The sequence below is a fragment of the Ambystoma mexicanum genome, chromosome 5p, assembly GCF_040938575.1.
Source record: "Ambystoma mexicanum isolate Mex_15411 chromosome 5p, UKY_AmexF1_1, whole genome shotgun sequence".
Classification (NCBI taxonomy): domain Eukaryota; kingdom Metazoa; phylum Chordata; class Amphibia; order Caudata; family Ambystomatidae; genus Ambystoma; species Ambystoma mexicanum.
Window position 1 is genome coordinate 660,597,446 of NC_090930.1, and position 15,308 is coordinate 660,612,753.

The following is a 15,308-nucleotide window of genomic DNA, read 5'->3' on the forward strand; positions in this document are numbered from 1 at the left end:
ACGGATGCCTCCCTGGAAGGTTGGGGAGTGCACACCGGACGTCTACACGCAAGAGGCCTGTGGCTGCGGGAGGAGATGGATCTGCATATCAACATCTGGAGCTAAGGCCGCTGTTCTGGGCCCTCAAGTTGTTCCTACTGTCTCGGAAAGTCATGGTGGTGTGGATCTTCACGGACAACACCACCACCATGTTCTTCATCAGGAAGCAGGGGGCACTCGATCCCCGGCTCTCTCCAAGGAGGCCCAGGACTTCTGGTACTGGGACGTCAGACAGGGGATATTCCTTGTCCGTCTTCACCTGGCGGGAGTCAAGAACACCATCGCAGACACCCTCAGCAGGGAACTGCGCTCATGCCCCGAGTGGGAGCTTCGTCAGGATCAGGTGGGGACTGCCTGTTCGTCGAATGGGGCAGACCCCAGATCGATCTGTTTACGACAGTGGCAAACACCAAATGGCAGACGTTTGCCAGCTGGTTCCACCAGCCGAGGAGCTTGGGGGACGCGTTCTCCTTCCCGTGGGAAGGACTGTTTATGTATGCGTTCACTCTCCTGCTACCAGTCATCAACCCACTCACAGTGCCAATACAAGATGATACTCATCGCCCTGGCATGGCCAAGGCAGATTTGGTATCCGGACGTTCTCAGCCTGTCAGCAGCGCCTCCAGTTAATTTGCCGGTGGTTCCGGATCTTCTCACCAGAGAGGGAGGCGGCATCCTTCATCATGACCCAGGATCTCTGAACTTGAAGGCTTGGCTCCTGCAGCCTTGGAGTTTGGGGGTTATGAGTTGCCAGCGGACTGCAGGGAGGTCCTCACCAAGGCGAGGGCATCGTCGACTTTGAAGTGCTATGGCGATAAGTGGAAATGTTTTGCTACGTGCTGCCGGTCACAGAAGATTACCTCTCTGGGGTCATGGTTTATCAGATCTTGCTGTACTTGCTGTCCTTGGCATGCATCCATCAAGGTACATCTGGCAGCTATCTCCCGCTACACCACCCTGCAGAGATCCTCTCTGTGGTTGCACAGACTTGTCGAGGATTTTCTCAAATAGTATTTCCGATCCTTCCCACCGGTGAAAGCTCCTGCCCTGGTGTGGGAACTCAACGTGGTTCTGACGAGGCTCATGGGGCGCCCTTTGAGTCTATGCATTAGAACCCCCTCAAGTTTCTCTCATGAAAGATGGCTTTCCTTGTGGCCATCACCTCTGCCAGACGTGTGGGTGAGATCCAGGCCTTATCCTGCACGCAACAGTACCTGACTTTCCACGAATATAGGGTGGTGCTGCGTACACACCCCTCTTTCATGCCAATGGTCCCATCGGAATTCCACCTCAACGAGCCTTTGCTGTTGCCTGTTTTCTTCACAAAACCTTTGTCTCCAGCGGAGAGGGCCTTGCCCTTACTGGACGTTGCTCGTGCCCTGAAGTTCTACGTGACGCACACAAAGAGTTTCCGAAAGACTTCACAATTTTTCGTGAACTTTGGTCCTATGAAGCATGGAAAGGCCTTGTCCAAGGCTTCCATTTCAAGGTTGCTCTCCGGTTGCAGCATGCACTAACATCGGTTGGCGAACAGGCTGCTGCCGGGCCATCCGAGAGCCCACTCCACCTCCTTTCTGGTGTGCCCCTGCTGGACAACTGCATTGCTGCTACGTTGAGGTCCACGCACACCTTCACGAAGTTGTACTGTGTCGACAGGGATTCCAGGGAGGAGTCTAGAGTCTGCCAAGCAGTGCTACGCAACCTGTTGGCTTGAGGTGAGTCTGTTCCATAGGTAAGCGTTAATTGCTTCAGTTGAGTCTTGTCACCTCCCGTGGTTGTGTAATGTTCTACTGCTGTGTATTTGTTATTTATGTGAATCCATGCCAGACCTCCTGCTGGAGAAGGTTTAAGTTACTTAACTGTAACTATTGTTCTCCAGCATGGGTCTGGCATGGATTCACATGTGAACCCTCCGGCCCCTCTACAGCTCTTCTTGGTCATACTACCACTTTACGTGCTTACCAAATCTAAAGATGGCTGTCAGAGGCGGGGCTTAGGGAGAGGACTGTCATTGGATGGGGGGCAGTATGACCTAGAGGACAGTGATTGGTTTAGAGGAGAAATACAGTTTTACAGTGAAAGTGAAACTGTTTTTTCTTTTACCAAGTATTCCCAGTCTGACAACAGGGAATATTAATGTGCATGTCAATCCTTGCCAGACCCATGCTGGAGAACAATAGTTACAGGTAAGTAACTTAAACCTTCCTGGACCGCGTTCAGGTTCTCCTCCTGCGCTTGTGACTTTCCTAGCTCTCGTCTGCTTTCCCGCTGCATGGCTCAGCAGCTTCCTTCTTGGATGATGTTTCTTCCCTCGCAACTCAGCTGTGCTGTGTTTAAACTCCCATATTGGAAAATGGAATTGCTTTGGGATAATCGCATTGGTTGACAAGCTAGAGCGCTCACTCTGCTTCTCCAAAGTTATCCTTGGACTCCTGGTGGTGGTCTTCTCGGTACATAAAATAGTCGGATGTATCATACTTTGCATTCTCTACTGTTTCAGTCTCGTGAAGTAGATTGAGTTTGCCAATATTTAATACTTAAAACAGAAATATATGCAGGATATCTTGATGTTTTAATCATGTCAAGTATTAGCTTTCCCAATACTTGAAATCATATGCAGCATGCTTTTATATTTTTTATTGTTTTTACGTTGTCAAGTATATTAGATTGGCTAACTTGACAATAGCAGACATTGGCCTTATCAAAAGAAGGTGAATGAGGATTTATCATTGGGAAAGGGTTTAGGTGTACTGACGTGGGGGAATACCTGTTTCTCTGAACATGATCGACCCCAATTCTATAAGGGGTTCCTCCCACATGTGATCCTACCCCGGTGCACCACCGACAGGGGGACTATTAATCACTGAGGTTCAATTGAATCTCTGTTTATAAGGGGAGGTGTAAAGTTACATTAAGCTAAACTGCTATGTTTTCTAAAACACATTTGCCCCTCTAAAAAAATGTTTGTCTCTTCGCTAATAATCCTAAATTTGCATGCAATAAACGTTTACCCCCAAAACTGATTTCTCTTTGTGCAGTGCCGTTTTGTCCTCCTACTTTCTGAATGAGCGCCTGAATATCCATGGGAAGATTGGCTGTGTGCTCAGTATATTGGGCTCCACTGTGATGGTGATCCATGCGCCGCAAGAGGAAGAGGTATCAACTCTTCAGGAGATGGCAGAGAAACTTAAAGATCCAGGTGCGTAAAATATTAATTAAATATTTTGTGTTTTCTTGCTTGCAATTGTCCTCTAGGAAATGTAATTTGGGATTTTACAAATACGGACTTTGTGATGCACTGTTATGAAACCGGGACGTAAAGAGTAGTCTGTTCTAACGTGATGATTTGTGTTAGACTGGCAGGCTTTTATGCTGCTTCGATTTCAAATATACATATCACATGTGCCATGCTCCGAGTGTGGCTTTAAGGAGCATGTGACAGTGACGTAGCTCCGTTGCGTGGTATAAACGGGGCGTTCCTGCTAAGGCACGCCAGTGCACGAGCAGAGTCTCATATGTCCTCTGTTGGTCCGGGCTAGCATCATACTAGGCCCACTGGGGGGCCATGTAACAATGCCGGCAAGGAGGTTGTAACAACGGACCTCAAGTTCGGGCTAGGCGGCTGTGATACCGGGTGATGTTTACCGGCCACGGAACAGACTCAAAGCTCTATGGTAAGGAGTTTCACTTGCAAATTCATATCGCAGAGGTTGTGACTCTCCTTTTTTTGTTGCAACTTTCGTTTTTGCCTTTATCCTATATATTTGCCTTCATCCTATATTACCATGTTACCATGCTGCTGGTGAAATCCGCCAAACTTGTTGTGGGACATGCAAAGGAGGACATCTTGATGACTCGTGGTCACAGAGCTGCCTGTGGCCCACGCAACAATACTGAAAGGCCACCAGGGTAGAAAATTGAGCCAACAACGCCCATTGGGCCTCCATTTTTTCACTCTCCTACTCATCTACAAGTGACTCTGGGTTGCGACCCCTGGACAGAAGAGGTGTGCTTGTCCGCCCAGTGGGAGCAGTTTGTAGTGTGAAGGGTGCGTCATGTATGGCGGTCAAAGAAATGTGGCTGAGGCCACCGGAACGGCTCCTCCGGGTGCACAAATGCCCTGGAAACAAGGGTCCCTCGCCCGATGCCGGAGTTTGATGTCTCTGGTGTCCCGTCCAGCCTGGGGCTGAGGTGTATCCTGTGTATCGAACGTCTGGAGATGTACTTCAGGGCCACGGGGGAGACAAATGATGAAGCCAAGGTGTCGACCCTCATTTATGTGGCAGGACCCACTGTACACCAGATCTTCAAGACATTGCAGCCAGTTGATGATTCCTATGCCGCAGCGAATAATGTGCTGAGAGAACATTTCATGTCCCTGGCTAATCTGGATTATGAGCGGTTCGTAATGTGCAATGCAAAAGGGCCATGGGGGATGCAGAGGAATATGCCAACTGTGAGAGAGAGAGAGAGAGAGAGAGAGAGAGAGGAAGAGAGAGGTAAACCCACCGACACCTACCCAATCCATTCAATGTGGATATGGCCTCCCACATGCGACTGAGTGTCCTGCGAAGGGTCGTGCGTGTGGAAGATGTGGGAACCCTGACTACTATGCACGTATGTGTCGGGTCCCAGTGGTGGTGGTGGTGGTCAAGAGAGGGCTGGTTAAAATTGGGTCTTTCGGACAGAGACGTCCACAGAATGTGGCCCTGATGAATCAAGAGGAAGAGGTAGGACAAGACATGAGAGCTGGACGACAACCAAAATGCATAGTCGGGGTCAACGGGGCCGAAGTCATGGTGTTGGTGGATACTGGAGCCTCTGTGAATGTGAAGAGGGGAGGTCGAACTACACCCCGGTACCGGAAGGCACCCCAACCAAAAAAAACCAGACAATATGGCCGTCGATCGTACGACCTTGCACCAACCCCCACTGCACCCACAATGGACAAGTACCACGAGAAATACCCCTTCAGTTGACCCTACAGCTCAGGAGCCATGCAAACATTACCCAGAGTGGATGAAGATGTGCAAGATGCAACCAGAGACAGCTATATGGACAGAATCGACTAAAGCGCTGAGAAGTCGTTAAAGACTACACGACATAGCAGTGTTAGACACCAAGCACACATGCCATCCGCACCTCCGGGACACACACACATCCAACCACACGAAGAACACATGCGTACAGCTCAATGAGATAGAGGACGGTGACATATATGTATTGTCTGTCTGTTTATTATTTCGAGGGGATTGGGTCCTCCGACGTATTCCATATCTATGACAGGTAATGTCCACAGCTGTGCTGCTTCGGAAAATCTTCAGCGTCTGCGTCGATGACGTCGCTGCGCCGTCCCCGAGGACCTCCTCCGACGGCCGACGTCACCCGATGTGATAAGTAGGACGCACGACGCCCATAGCCTCAGTTCCGTTTTTTCCACGAACGTGTTTGCTTCGTGAATCTCGGTACGCCTCGACTCTTTGGAGCTTGCTGTTTTCTTCTCGGTTAGTTGAACCTGTTCGGTTTTTTGTGAAGACCTGTTTGTGGCAATGTCTACTTCGTCTTCAACCCCGCGTCCGGTCTTCAAGAAATGCGGGGACTGTGGGTCCAAGATGTCAGTCACTGACTCGCACGACGCCTGCCTCTGGTGCCTCGGGCAGGCCCACAATACAGACGACTGTGTCGACTGCCAGTCGCTCACAGCAAAGGTCTTGCGGGAACGCAAGAAGATGCTGTCGGTAGGTCGGGTGTCTAAGTCCCGGAAGTCGAGGTCTGCGGGGCTTTCGACGAATGACTCGAGGGGCGACTCTCTGCGTCATCTTCGGAAGTCCAGTGGGTCTCCTTCCAGGAGTCGGTCTCGCCACTCCTCCGCCTCTTAGAGGCATTCCCGGAAGTGCCGGCATCGGTCGCCTTCCCCGTCCTCTTCCAAGGACTCCGCCCGCCGGCGGGTCGCTTATCCCTCCATGCAAGCGACACCGCAGGAACGGTCTTCCTTCGGGAAGCAGATGCTAGTGGTTCTTGAATCGCAGGGCACCGGTCCGTCCGCGCCTCTGAGTGGGGTCAGTCGGCACCGGTCAAGAGACACCGCTCGTACGCCTTCGGGCTCGGGTGGTCAGCACGGCTCGCGGGAGAGGTCCCGCTCGGACAAGGGTAGCCGTTCTCGCCATGCCCGTTTCAGGTCCCGGTCCTCGACGCGCTCGAGACCGCGTGATCCTGTGCCGTCTTCGAAGAAGACGTCGATGCCTGTGGGGCCGAGGTCATCGACGATTTCTCTCGAGGCTCCGCCTCCGAGGGGGTCGTCAACGCTGTCGGTGCCTAGGTCGTCGAGAGACACGCTCAGAGCTCCGGCTTCGAGGCCTGTGTCGACGCCGTCGATGCTGGCGGCTCTGCAGCTGACGTCGACGCCGTATCTGTCGACGCCGACTCGTTCGGCGCCCTCAACGCCTTTCGAGGCAGTGGTGTCGGAGGGGCCCCGTGTCACGGGGTTAGCCCCTAGAAAGGCTCTGGCTAAGGTCAGGCACTGCTTTGGTCCCCAGATGTCTTCCTCTCCCCGCCTGGAGTACATTTCAGAGGGTGATGAAGGCTCTGATGACGGCTTGGTTCCGGTTACAGTACCAGATGAGCTTATCTCGGGCCATAGCCAGTTTGATGACCTGAGGCAGTCACTGCATGATGCCAATGGACTGGACACCTCTCCGGAGGTGGGGTTTTGTAGGCCGGAGCCTGGCACTCATGCCGATTCCTCATATCGGCGCCTTATGTCTCGGGTCACCGAGTACTTGGGTTGGTCAGCTCCCCCAGGGGAGTTTGTTCAGGATGATCTCACGGACATTCTTGATCTTGGTCCCCCCACTGACCCGGTTTTGCCGTTTCATATGGCTCTGCAGAGAAGGGTGGCGGCGGCTTGGACTGCTCCGGAGAGTCTCCCGGCAGTGGGCAAGTCTTTGTCGCGAAAATACCGTCCAGCCAGTAGCGACCCCTGCTACTTGTCCAGGCACCCCACTCCGGAGAGTTTGGTGGTGCAGGCGGCTACGGCCCCGGCAAAGCAGGCGTCGTATCCTACCATTCTTCCGGATAGGGACGACAAACGTTTTGACGGCTGGGCGAAGAAAGTGTTTTCTTCAGGGGGTTTGGTGCTTCAGGCGGCCAACTCCGTATGTGCCTTGTCTTGTTTCACACACACTCTGTGGAACTGTGTTGCATTAGCGGCTGAGAGGTTGCAGACCTCCAAAGCTGCAGCGACTTCGTTGGGCGCTGCAGTTCGCCAACCTCTGCCTTTTCGTCCTAGGGGACAGCAATGGAGGGGAGGTTCCTTTTGCTATTACTCGTCCTTCCATAAAGCGAGAGGAGCTAGCAGTCAAAGAGGCCACCGTAAGAGTGCCAGAGGTGGAAACAAGGGTACTCGAGGTGCCAAAGCCGCTCGGGCAGTTGCCTCTTTTCCCTCAGGCAACGCCGCAGCCGCTACCACTCAGTCATGAGGCCAGGTCCCATGGTTCGCCGGTTGGGGGAAGGCTGACGCAGCATCTTGTAGAGTGGTGAGCCATTACTTCAGATGTGTGGGTTCTGGAGATCATAACCCACGGCTACTGTCTTCCTTTTCGGCATAGGCCTCACGACAATCCACCTGGGAACCTCTCTTTGAAGAGTCCGGATCCGCTCCTTGCGCAGGAAATTCAAGCCCTGCTGGAGAAAAGCGCCATAGAACTGGTGCCTGCAGCAGAGAGGAACAAGGGATGGTATTCCCCTTATTTTTTGATTTCGAAAAAAGACGGGGGTTTGAGACCCATCATGGACTTGCACGGTTTGAATAAACTCCTCAGGAAGGACAAGTTCAAGATGGTTACTCTCTCTCAAGTCCTCCAGGCCCTTCAACTTCAGGACTGGTTGGTGTTTCTCGACCTCAAGGATGCTTACTTCCATGTGCCGATCCATCCCAAGCACAAGAAGTACCTGAGGTTCGCGGTTGGTGACTCGCACTTTCAGTTTCGGGTCCTGCCGTTCGCATTGACCTCCGCCCCGAGGGTTTTCACCAAGCTCATGGTGGTGGTGGCAGCGCATCTCAGGAAAGGGGGGGTTCACGTCTGCCCCTACCTGGACGATTGGTTGATCAGGGGGAGCTCTCCCGAGCCAGTCCTGGATCATCTGTCCGTCACCTGCCACTCCCTTCACAAGCTGGGCTTCTCCCTCAATTTAAAGAAGTCCCATTTGACACCAACGCAGCGGCTCCAGTACATCGGAGCAGTGCTCGATACGTCCCTGGGGCAGTGTTTCCCTTCCCAGGTGAGGGTTCTTCACATTCGGCAGATGGTGCACAAGTTTCAACTTGCCCAGAATCTCCCAGCGTCCGAGTTCTTGAGACTGCTCGGCCTCATGGCATCCTGCATTCTTCTGGTGCCAGAGGCTCGTCTGCGGATGAGATCTTTGCAGTGGGCACTCAAGCTCCAGTGGTCTCAGTCCTCCGGCAGGCTGTCAGACCCTGTTGAGGTGCCGCCCTCGGTCGCCCAGGACCTTCTGTGGTGGGCCGTCAAAGGCAATCTGATGAAGGGAGCCCCGTTTTGGCTGCCCTGGCCAGAGGTGACGATCGTGACGGACGCATCCCTCATGGGATGGGGAGCTCATGCCAACGAGTTGACAGTCAGCGGTCATTGGTCTCCGTCGGAGTCCAGACTCCATATCAATCTGCCGACTGTGCGAGGAAAGAGTGTCCTGATTCCAATGGATTCTAATGGACAACACGGTGGCCATGCACTACCTCAACAAAAAGGGGGGGCAGGGTCACTTCTCTGTGCAGGGAGGCGATGCAGCTCGAGTTCTGGGCCATCCAGCAGGAAGTTTCGATCTCGGCTGTTCATCTGGCCGGAGACGACAACGAGACGGCAGATGCTCTGAGCAGGCAGAGCACGATCTCTCACGAGTGGGAGCAGGCTCAGGAGATTCTCCTGGAGATCTTGGCCCTTTGGGGGACACCTCAAGTAGATCTCTTCACCTCCAGTGTCAACCGGAAGTGCGAAAGGTTTTGCTCACAGGAATTTCCTCCAAAAGAAGCCTTAGGAGACGCGTTCGTGGTGGAGTGGTCATTCCCACTGCTGTATGCGTTTCCTCCAGTCCCCATCATCCCGCAAGTACTGCGGAGGTTACGGAGGTTCGGTTCCCGGATGATCCTCATTGCTCCGGCGTGGGCCCGGTGGACGTGGTACCCGGACCTTCTCGACTTGTCCATCTGCCCTCCACGTCGTCTTCCCTACCAAGACGATCTGCTTTCACGGGAGGGGGGTGTCAGGTTCTCCATCCAGAGGTCATATCCCTCAACCTTCACGCTTGGCTTCTGAAAGGTTGAGGTATAAGGATTGGGACCTCCCTGAAGACGTGATGGAGGTGTTGCTCTCGGCCAGGCGGCTGGCAACAAAGTCTCTGTACCGTTGCCGTTGGAGAAAGTTCTGCGACTGGTGCAGAGTTAAGAATGTGGATCCTTTTGAATGTGACATTCCCATGGTTCTGTCTTTTTTGCTTTCTTTGGCCCACAGGGGCTTGCAAGTGGGGACCATTAAAGGTTACCTGGCGGCGCTGTCCATATTTAAGCGCTCGTCTGAAGAGTGTTCCTATTTTAAGATTCCTTTAATTTCTCAGTTTTTGAAAGGGCTCACTAATCTGTTCCCTCCGTCACCTTTTCTGGTGCCCGGTTGGGATTTGAACCTTGTTCTTAAGTTTCTTATTGGTGCTCCGTTTGAGCCTTTACATTCTTGCCCTTTGAGACTGCCAACTCTTAAAACTGTGTTTTTGGTTGCGGTTACTTCCGCTCGCAGAGTGAGCAAGTTACAAGCACTTTCAGTTAAGCCACCCTTCACTGTGTTTCATAAGGTCAGGGTTGTCCTTCGAGTTCGTCCTTCCTTTCTTCCGAAGGTGGTTTCAGAATTTCATTTGAGCCAGAAGGTTGTTCTTCAGGCGTTCTATCCTCCTCCACATCCTGGTAAGGAAGAGGAGAGGCTCCATAGGCTTGATCCTAGGAGAGCGTTGAGCTTTTATATTTCGCGCATGTCCTGGGTCAGAGTGGACGATCAACTTTTCATTGGTTACGCTGGAAAGTGTTTGGGACAAGCTGTGACGAAACAGACTTTGTCTCGTTGGATTATTTTAGCTATCTCCGAGTGTTACCGCTTGACGGGTAAGGACCCTCCGGCTGGCTTGTGGGCCCATTCTACCAGGGGAGTGGCTGCGTCTACTGCCCTGCAGAGGGGTGTTCCTTTTCGTCACATCTGTGATGCAACCACCTGGGCTTCAGTACATACTTTTGTACATCGCTACTCCCTCGATTCCATCAGAGGGCAGGATCTGGCCTTTGGCAAGGCAGTCCTATATTCCGCAATTTGATTGGGCATGCTAAATTTGTGTTCTAAATTCTTTTCCCACCTCCTTGCTTGGTACTGCTTTGGGAGTCTGTCATAGATATGGAATACGTCGGAGGACCTAATCCCCTCGAAGAACGAGTTACTTTCTTACCTGGTAACGTTCTTTCGATGGGATGGTCCGACGACGTATTCCATATTGCTCCCTCCCTACCTTCCCCGCTGCAGAATTTCTTTTGCGATTGCAGCTTGCGTTCCGCAAGGCCTTGTGTGTCTGACTGGCAGAAAACTGGTGGCACACGTTCTGGGGAAAAAACTATAACTGAGGCTAAGGGCGTCGTGCATCCTACTTATCACATCGGGTGACGTCGGCCGTCGGAGGAGGTCCTCAGGGACGCTGCATCGACGCCATTGACGCAGGACGCAGACGCCGAAGATTTTCCAAAGCAGCACAGCTGTGGACATTACCTGTCATAGATATGGAATACGTCGTCGGACCATCCCATCGAAAGAACGTTACCAGGTAAGAAAGTAACTTGTTCTTTGCCACTAGCTTATCGCAGCAATGCCAGAAGCAAGAAGATCACGTTCACATGCTTGCAGACGCTTACATGCAAATAACCCCATGGAATGGCAGGAGCACTCAAGGGACCTGAACAAGCCTTAACGCATTAACCTATGGACACTATATGGAAGATACACGCAGGGACATCTGCCCGTGGCTTAGGAAATCACAGCAGGTCATAACTGTCTCAGAAAACCTGAAGCCCACTGAGTGTTCTGCAAGCAGAAGTACTGCAGTGAGGACGGAGGTCACTACCAAGGTTGCACTGTTGCAAAGTGACATTCTTTACCCTGAACTGTAGTAACACCGACAGTAGCGGAACCCAATTCCCCTTAAAATTGGAATAATTCAGAGCTGCAGTGCTCACAGATATGGTCTCCGAACATGTGATCCGGCCGAGTGATAGTGAGCCAAGAACTGATGGCTGAGAAACACAACCGTCTCACGGACCAAGACGACGGTTGCAACAAAGTTGTTACAGCCGAGCCGACGACGTACGCTGGGAAAGGAGCGCTCAAATGGAGATAGTAATTCACACACGGTTATACAGACACATAGTTGCACATGGCACCTTGAACAGGTACAGTCCGAGCTGGGAATTGATTTTGTCCCATGCCTGGGGGCTCACGACTCAGCCAATCACAGGTTATGGCCCTTCGGGTGGGTAGCTAGGGCCACCGACCAATCATTGGGTTCACATACTGTAACATTTAGTAAGTAACAGTTTTCAGGGATGGTGCAGGTGACACATCTGACATAACCATGTCCATTCCGCTAATCTCTATAAGGGATGCTATAGGGGGACTACCACTCAGTAGCCTATCCGGAGTGGGGTTAGGTTTCTGGAGAAGGCCCCAGAGTGTGATGCACTGATGACGCAAAGTCACATCAAAACTGGCCTGTGAGCCAGAGTTCTTTGAGCTGTGCCTGGAATTGCCTCTGCGCATTTGATCCCAGTGGTTTGATGGTTGTAATAGATTGCTGTTGAACTTGCTACTTACCTGGACTTGCGTTCTTTTGGAATTGGGAAGGAGTTAGGTCTTTCATGAGTTTGATGTCCATGAACTCCTATCAACCCGCCTTGCTTGCCTGAGAGTTTACCCTAACAAACGTTATGGCACTGAGCCAGCGCTGAAACACCCCAGAGCGTGCATCTTCACGTTCGGAGGGGACAGACCCATTCCGCTGTTGGGTGTATTTGTGTCTCATATTGAGCATGATTCCAGGTCAATTAAGGCCTGATTCTTTGTCACGGATGTCAGTGGCAATCCCTTGCTGAGTTGTGCGGCGGTGCAAGCGCTAGAAATTGTGTGTTTTGCATGTGGGGTGTACGTGGAATATGTCCAGGCAGTATTAGCCAGATTTTCAGAAGCGTTTGTCGGCATTGGAAACTGGTCGGTGACCCTGTCAGACTTCAAATGGATCATTCCATTTGCCCAGTCGCCCTGAAACACAGAAGGATCCCTTTTCACCTGAGGGAACTTGTGGGCAAGGAGTTGGATGATCTGGTCCATCTTGATGTCATTGAGAAGGTGGAAGTTCCGACTCCATGGGTGTCCCCTATAGTCGTGACAAGAAAACCCAAATTACCAGACTCCGTAAGAATCTGCGTGGACATGAGGTTACCAAACATGGCCATAAAGAGGGAACGACACTTGACCCCTACCATTGATGACATTGCTGCGGAACTCCAAGGGGCCTGGTTCTTTTCTAAGCTTGACTGGAGGGCTGGATACCATCAGGTCGTACTTTACCCAGAGTCAAGGTACATTACCACCTTTACAACACACAGAGGTTTATATTGCTACAAGCGCCTCAGCTTTGGAGAGTCCTCAGCAGCCGAAGTATTTCAGAACATTATCCAGCATGCCCTGGTTGATTTAGTGGGAGTGCTAAACAGATGTGACGGCATTCTGGTGTTTGCCAGCTCTGAGGTTGATCACATGGAGGGATTATTTAAAACGCTAGAACGGATCAAATCCCTGGGTCTCACCTTGCATAAGGAAAAATGTGAGTTTCTCAAGACCAGCATTTACTTTTTTGTGTTTGTATTTCAGGAGGGAGGTGTGTCACCGGACCCAGGGAAAGTAAGAGGCATTAAAGAGGCCAAACCCCCAGAGACTGTGACAGAGGTACGCAGCTTCCTGGGAATGGTGACGTACTGCAGTAGTTTTATCAAGATTGTGGCCACCTTATCTGAGCTGTTGAGAAACCTAACAAAGAAGGACCCACTAGAACAGACTGCATTCGCTGACGTCAAGGAGGCTCTCGAGGCAAACACCATGGCTTTCTTTGATCCATCCTTGGACTCGGAAATCATGGTCGATGCAAGCCCATTTGGTCTGGCCGTGGTGCTAACTCAGCTCGACTCGAGCAGATCAGTGAGACCAGTGGCGTTCGCCAGCCGGGCCTTTTTGGAGACGGAACAGTGGTACTCCCAGATTGAGTGTGAACCTCTAGCAGTACTTTTGGTGCTGCCCGCATTTCCGTCTGTACATTTGGGGGAGACCCATGACAATGCTCACTGACCACAAGCCTCTTATTCCAATCATGACTGGGTCGTCTTCCAAACCACCTGCCAGGATTGAGCGGTGGATGCTGGCACTGTTGGAGTATCGAGTGTGCCTGGCATACAGACCTGGGGCCAATAACACAGTAGACTATCTCTCAAGACATCCGCAGAAGGGACGTACAGGCAGAGAAGACAGTGCTGAGGGAGCGGATGAATATGATCAAGTCCTAATTGAGTCGTCCACTCACGTCTCGATGCCCATCTAGGAAATCGCAGTAGCATCGGAACAGCCACGCAGAGCAGGGTACACTTGGACACAAAGGTTGCATGTTGAAAATGCAGTTACATTTTATTTTTTAAACGTTCTTTATTTACTTTTTTCAAACATCGCAAACAGTAAAACCAAGATTCCCGCCCCAGTGACCCACCCCTCACCTCCACCCACCTAACTCGCCTATACTGTACGTAGCAATCGGGATTGTCCTACATTTTCAAATACTGTATGCACCCAGGAGTGACCCGTCCTGCACAAGGGAAGAAGGTGAGAAACAAAAACAAAAAAATATATGCACAGCTCTCAAACAACCAGAGCCAAACAATCTACTATTCCATGTACATGCTAAAGGAACACTCATGTTGCATCCCTCTCTTCACTGTTCATATAAGATCTGAAGGGAGCCCATTAGTCTATTGGTCTACCTCCCACCGGGAGAGTCATTGCATATCGAGTTTCCCTCCTCTCGCACAGTTCATGTTGTTTATCCATTCTTAGAAGCAGAGAGGCCTACACTTACTCCAAGCCCTGACGATCAGGGATCTCGCCACAACAGATGCCATTTAAACTAATTTCATAACCACCTTGGATTCATGCTCAACTAGATCTAGTAGCCATAGTTCAGGGGTGTTGTGCATCTGAGACAGTGCCGCCTCTATTTTGTCCCAGAAAGGGCGTAGCTGCGGACATGTCCAGGAGACATGGAAGAAATCTGCCGGGTCGTGCCCACATCTGATACATTGGGGAGGACTGTCTAGCTAGAACCTGTACAGACGTGCTGGAGAGTAATACATCTGGTGAATGAATTTGAAGTGAATCAATTGAAAACGATTGTTCATAGATATTGTGCTGATTCCCATGTAACCTTATCATTAGCGATGCGTGTAACACTCTGTGACCTAATACCTTTATATAATGATGACACCAGTTTCTTAGTGGTTGGGGGTTCTACAAAGTATCTAAGTATTGGAGAGGACATTGATGCCTGTGGGAAGTTCGACCATTTGGACCTAAGAGCTTCACGTAGACGGAAATATAACAGCATGGTGACCGGTGTCCATTCCCCCCTCTCCCTCAAAACCTCTCATGTAATAAAGCTCCCATCCTGAAGCAGATCCCTGAGTGTATGGAACCCCAGTTTCTCAAAAAGTTGCTGAATATATTTTCTTGTGGGTGAGCGGGATTCCGTTGACCCGGTATATCGCCAATTTAGGGGAGAACCAGGCTTCCAGGTTCGTCACCCGGAGTAGCTGGTCCCAGGCTTTTCAGGCAATATCCACAGGTTGCATCTCTGTTTCGACCACACTGCGCTTGGTATTCCAGAGCAAGCATTTCACATCATTCGAATATGAAGTCACCTTGTCGAGTAGGACATGGGGGAGTTCTGGAGTCAGGGACCATCACCACACCGAGTATGGTGCCTGAGCCGCCAAGTAGCAAGCATACAGGTCTGGGTATTCCAGCCCCCCACCCCGTTCGAATGGAAGGATCAGGGTTTCATAAGAGATCCTGGGTTGCCTTCCTGTCCAAACTAAACGGGTCATCAAGCTCGAGACCAAAATCTTTTTGGGGGAG

General features: G+C 51.3%; 1 protein-coding gene across 1 annotated transcript in view; it reads left to right on the forward strand.

Annotated features, from left to right (window-relative positions):
* Window positions 1-15,308, forward strand: part of LOC138481112 (magnesium transporter NIPA2-like) — a 304,692-nt gene that overhangs the window by 220,706 nt on the left and 68,678 nt on the right. Inside the window, exon 5 of the mRNA XM_069613028.1 lies at window positions 3,078-3,238. Within this exon, the coding sequence (XP_069469129.1) occupies window positions 3,078-3,238 (161 nt within the window). The remainder of the gene's footprint in view (window positions 1-3,077; window positions 3,239-15,308) is intronic.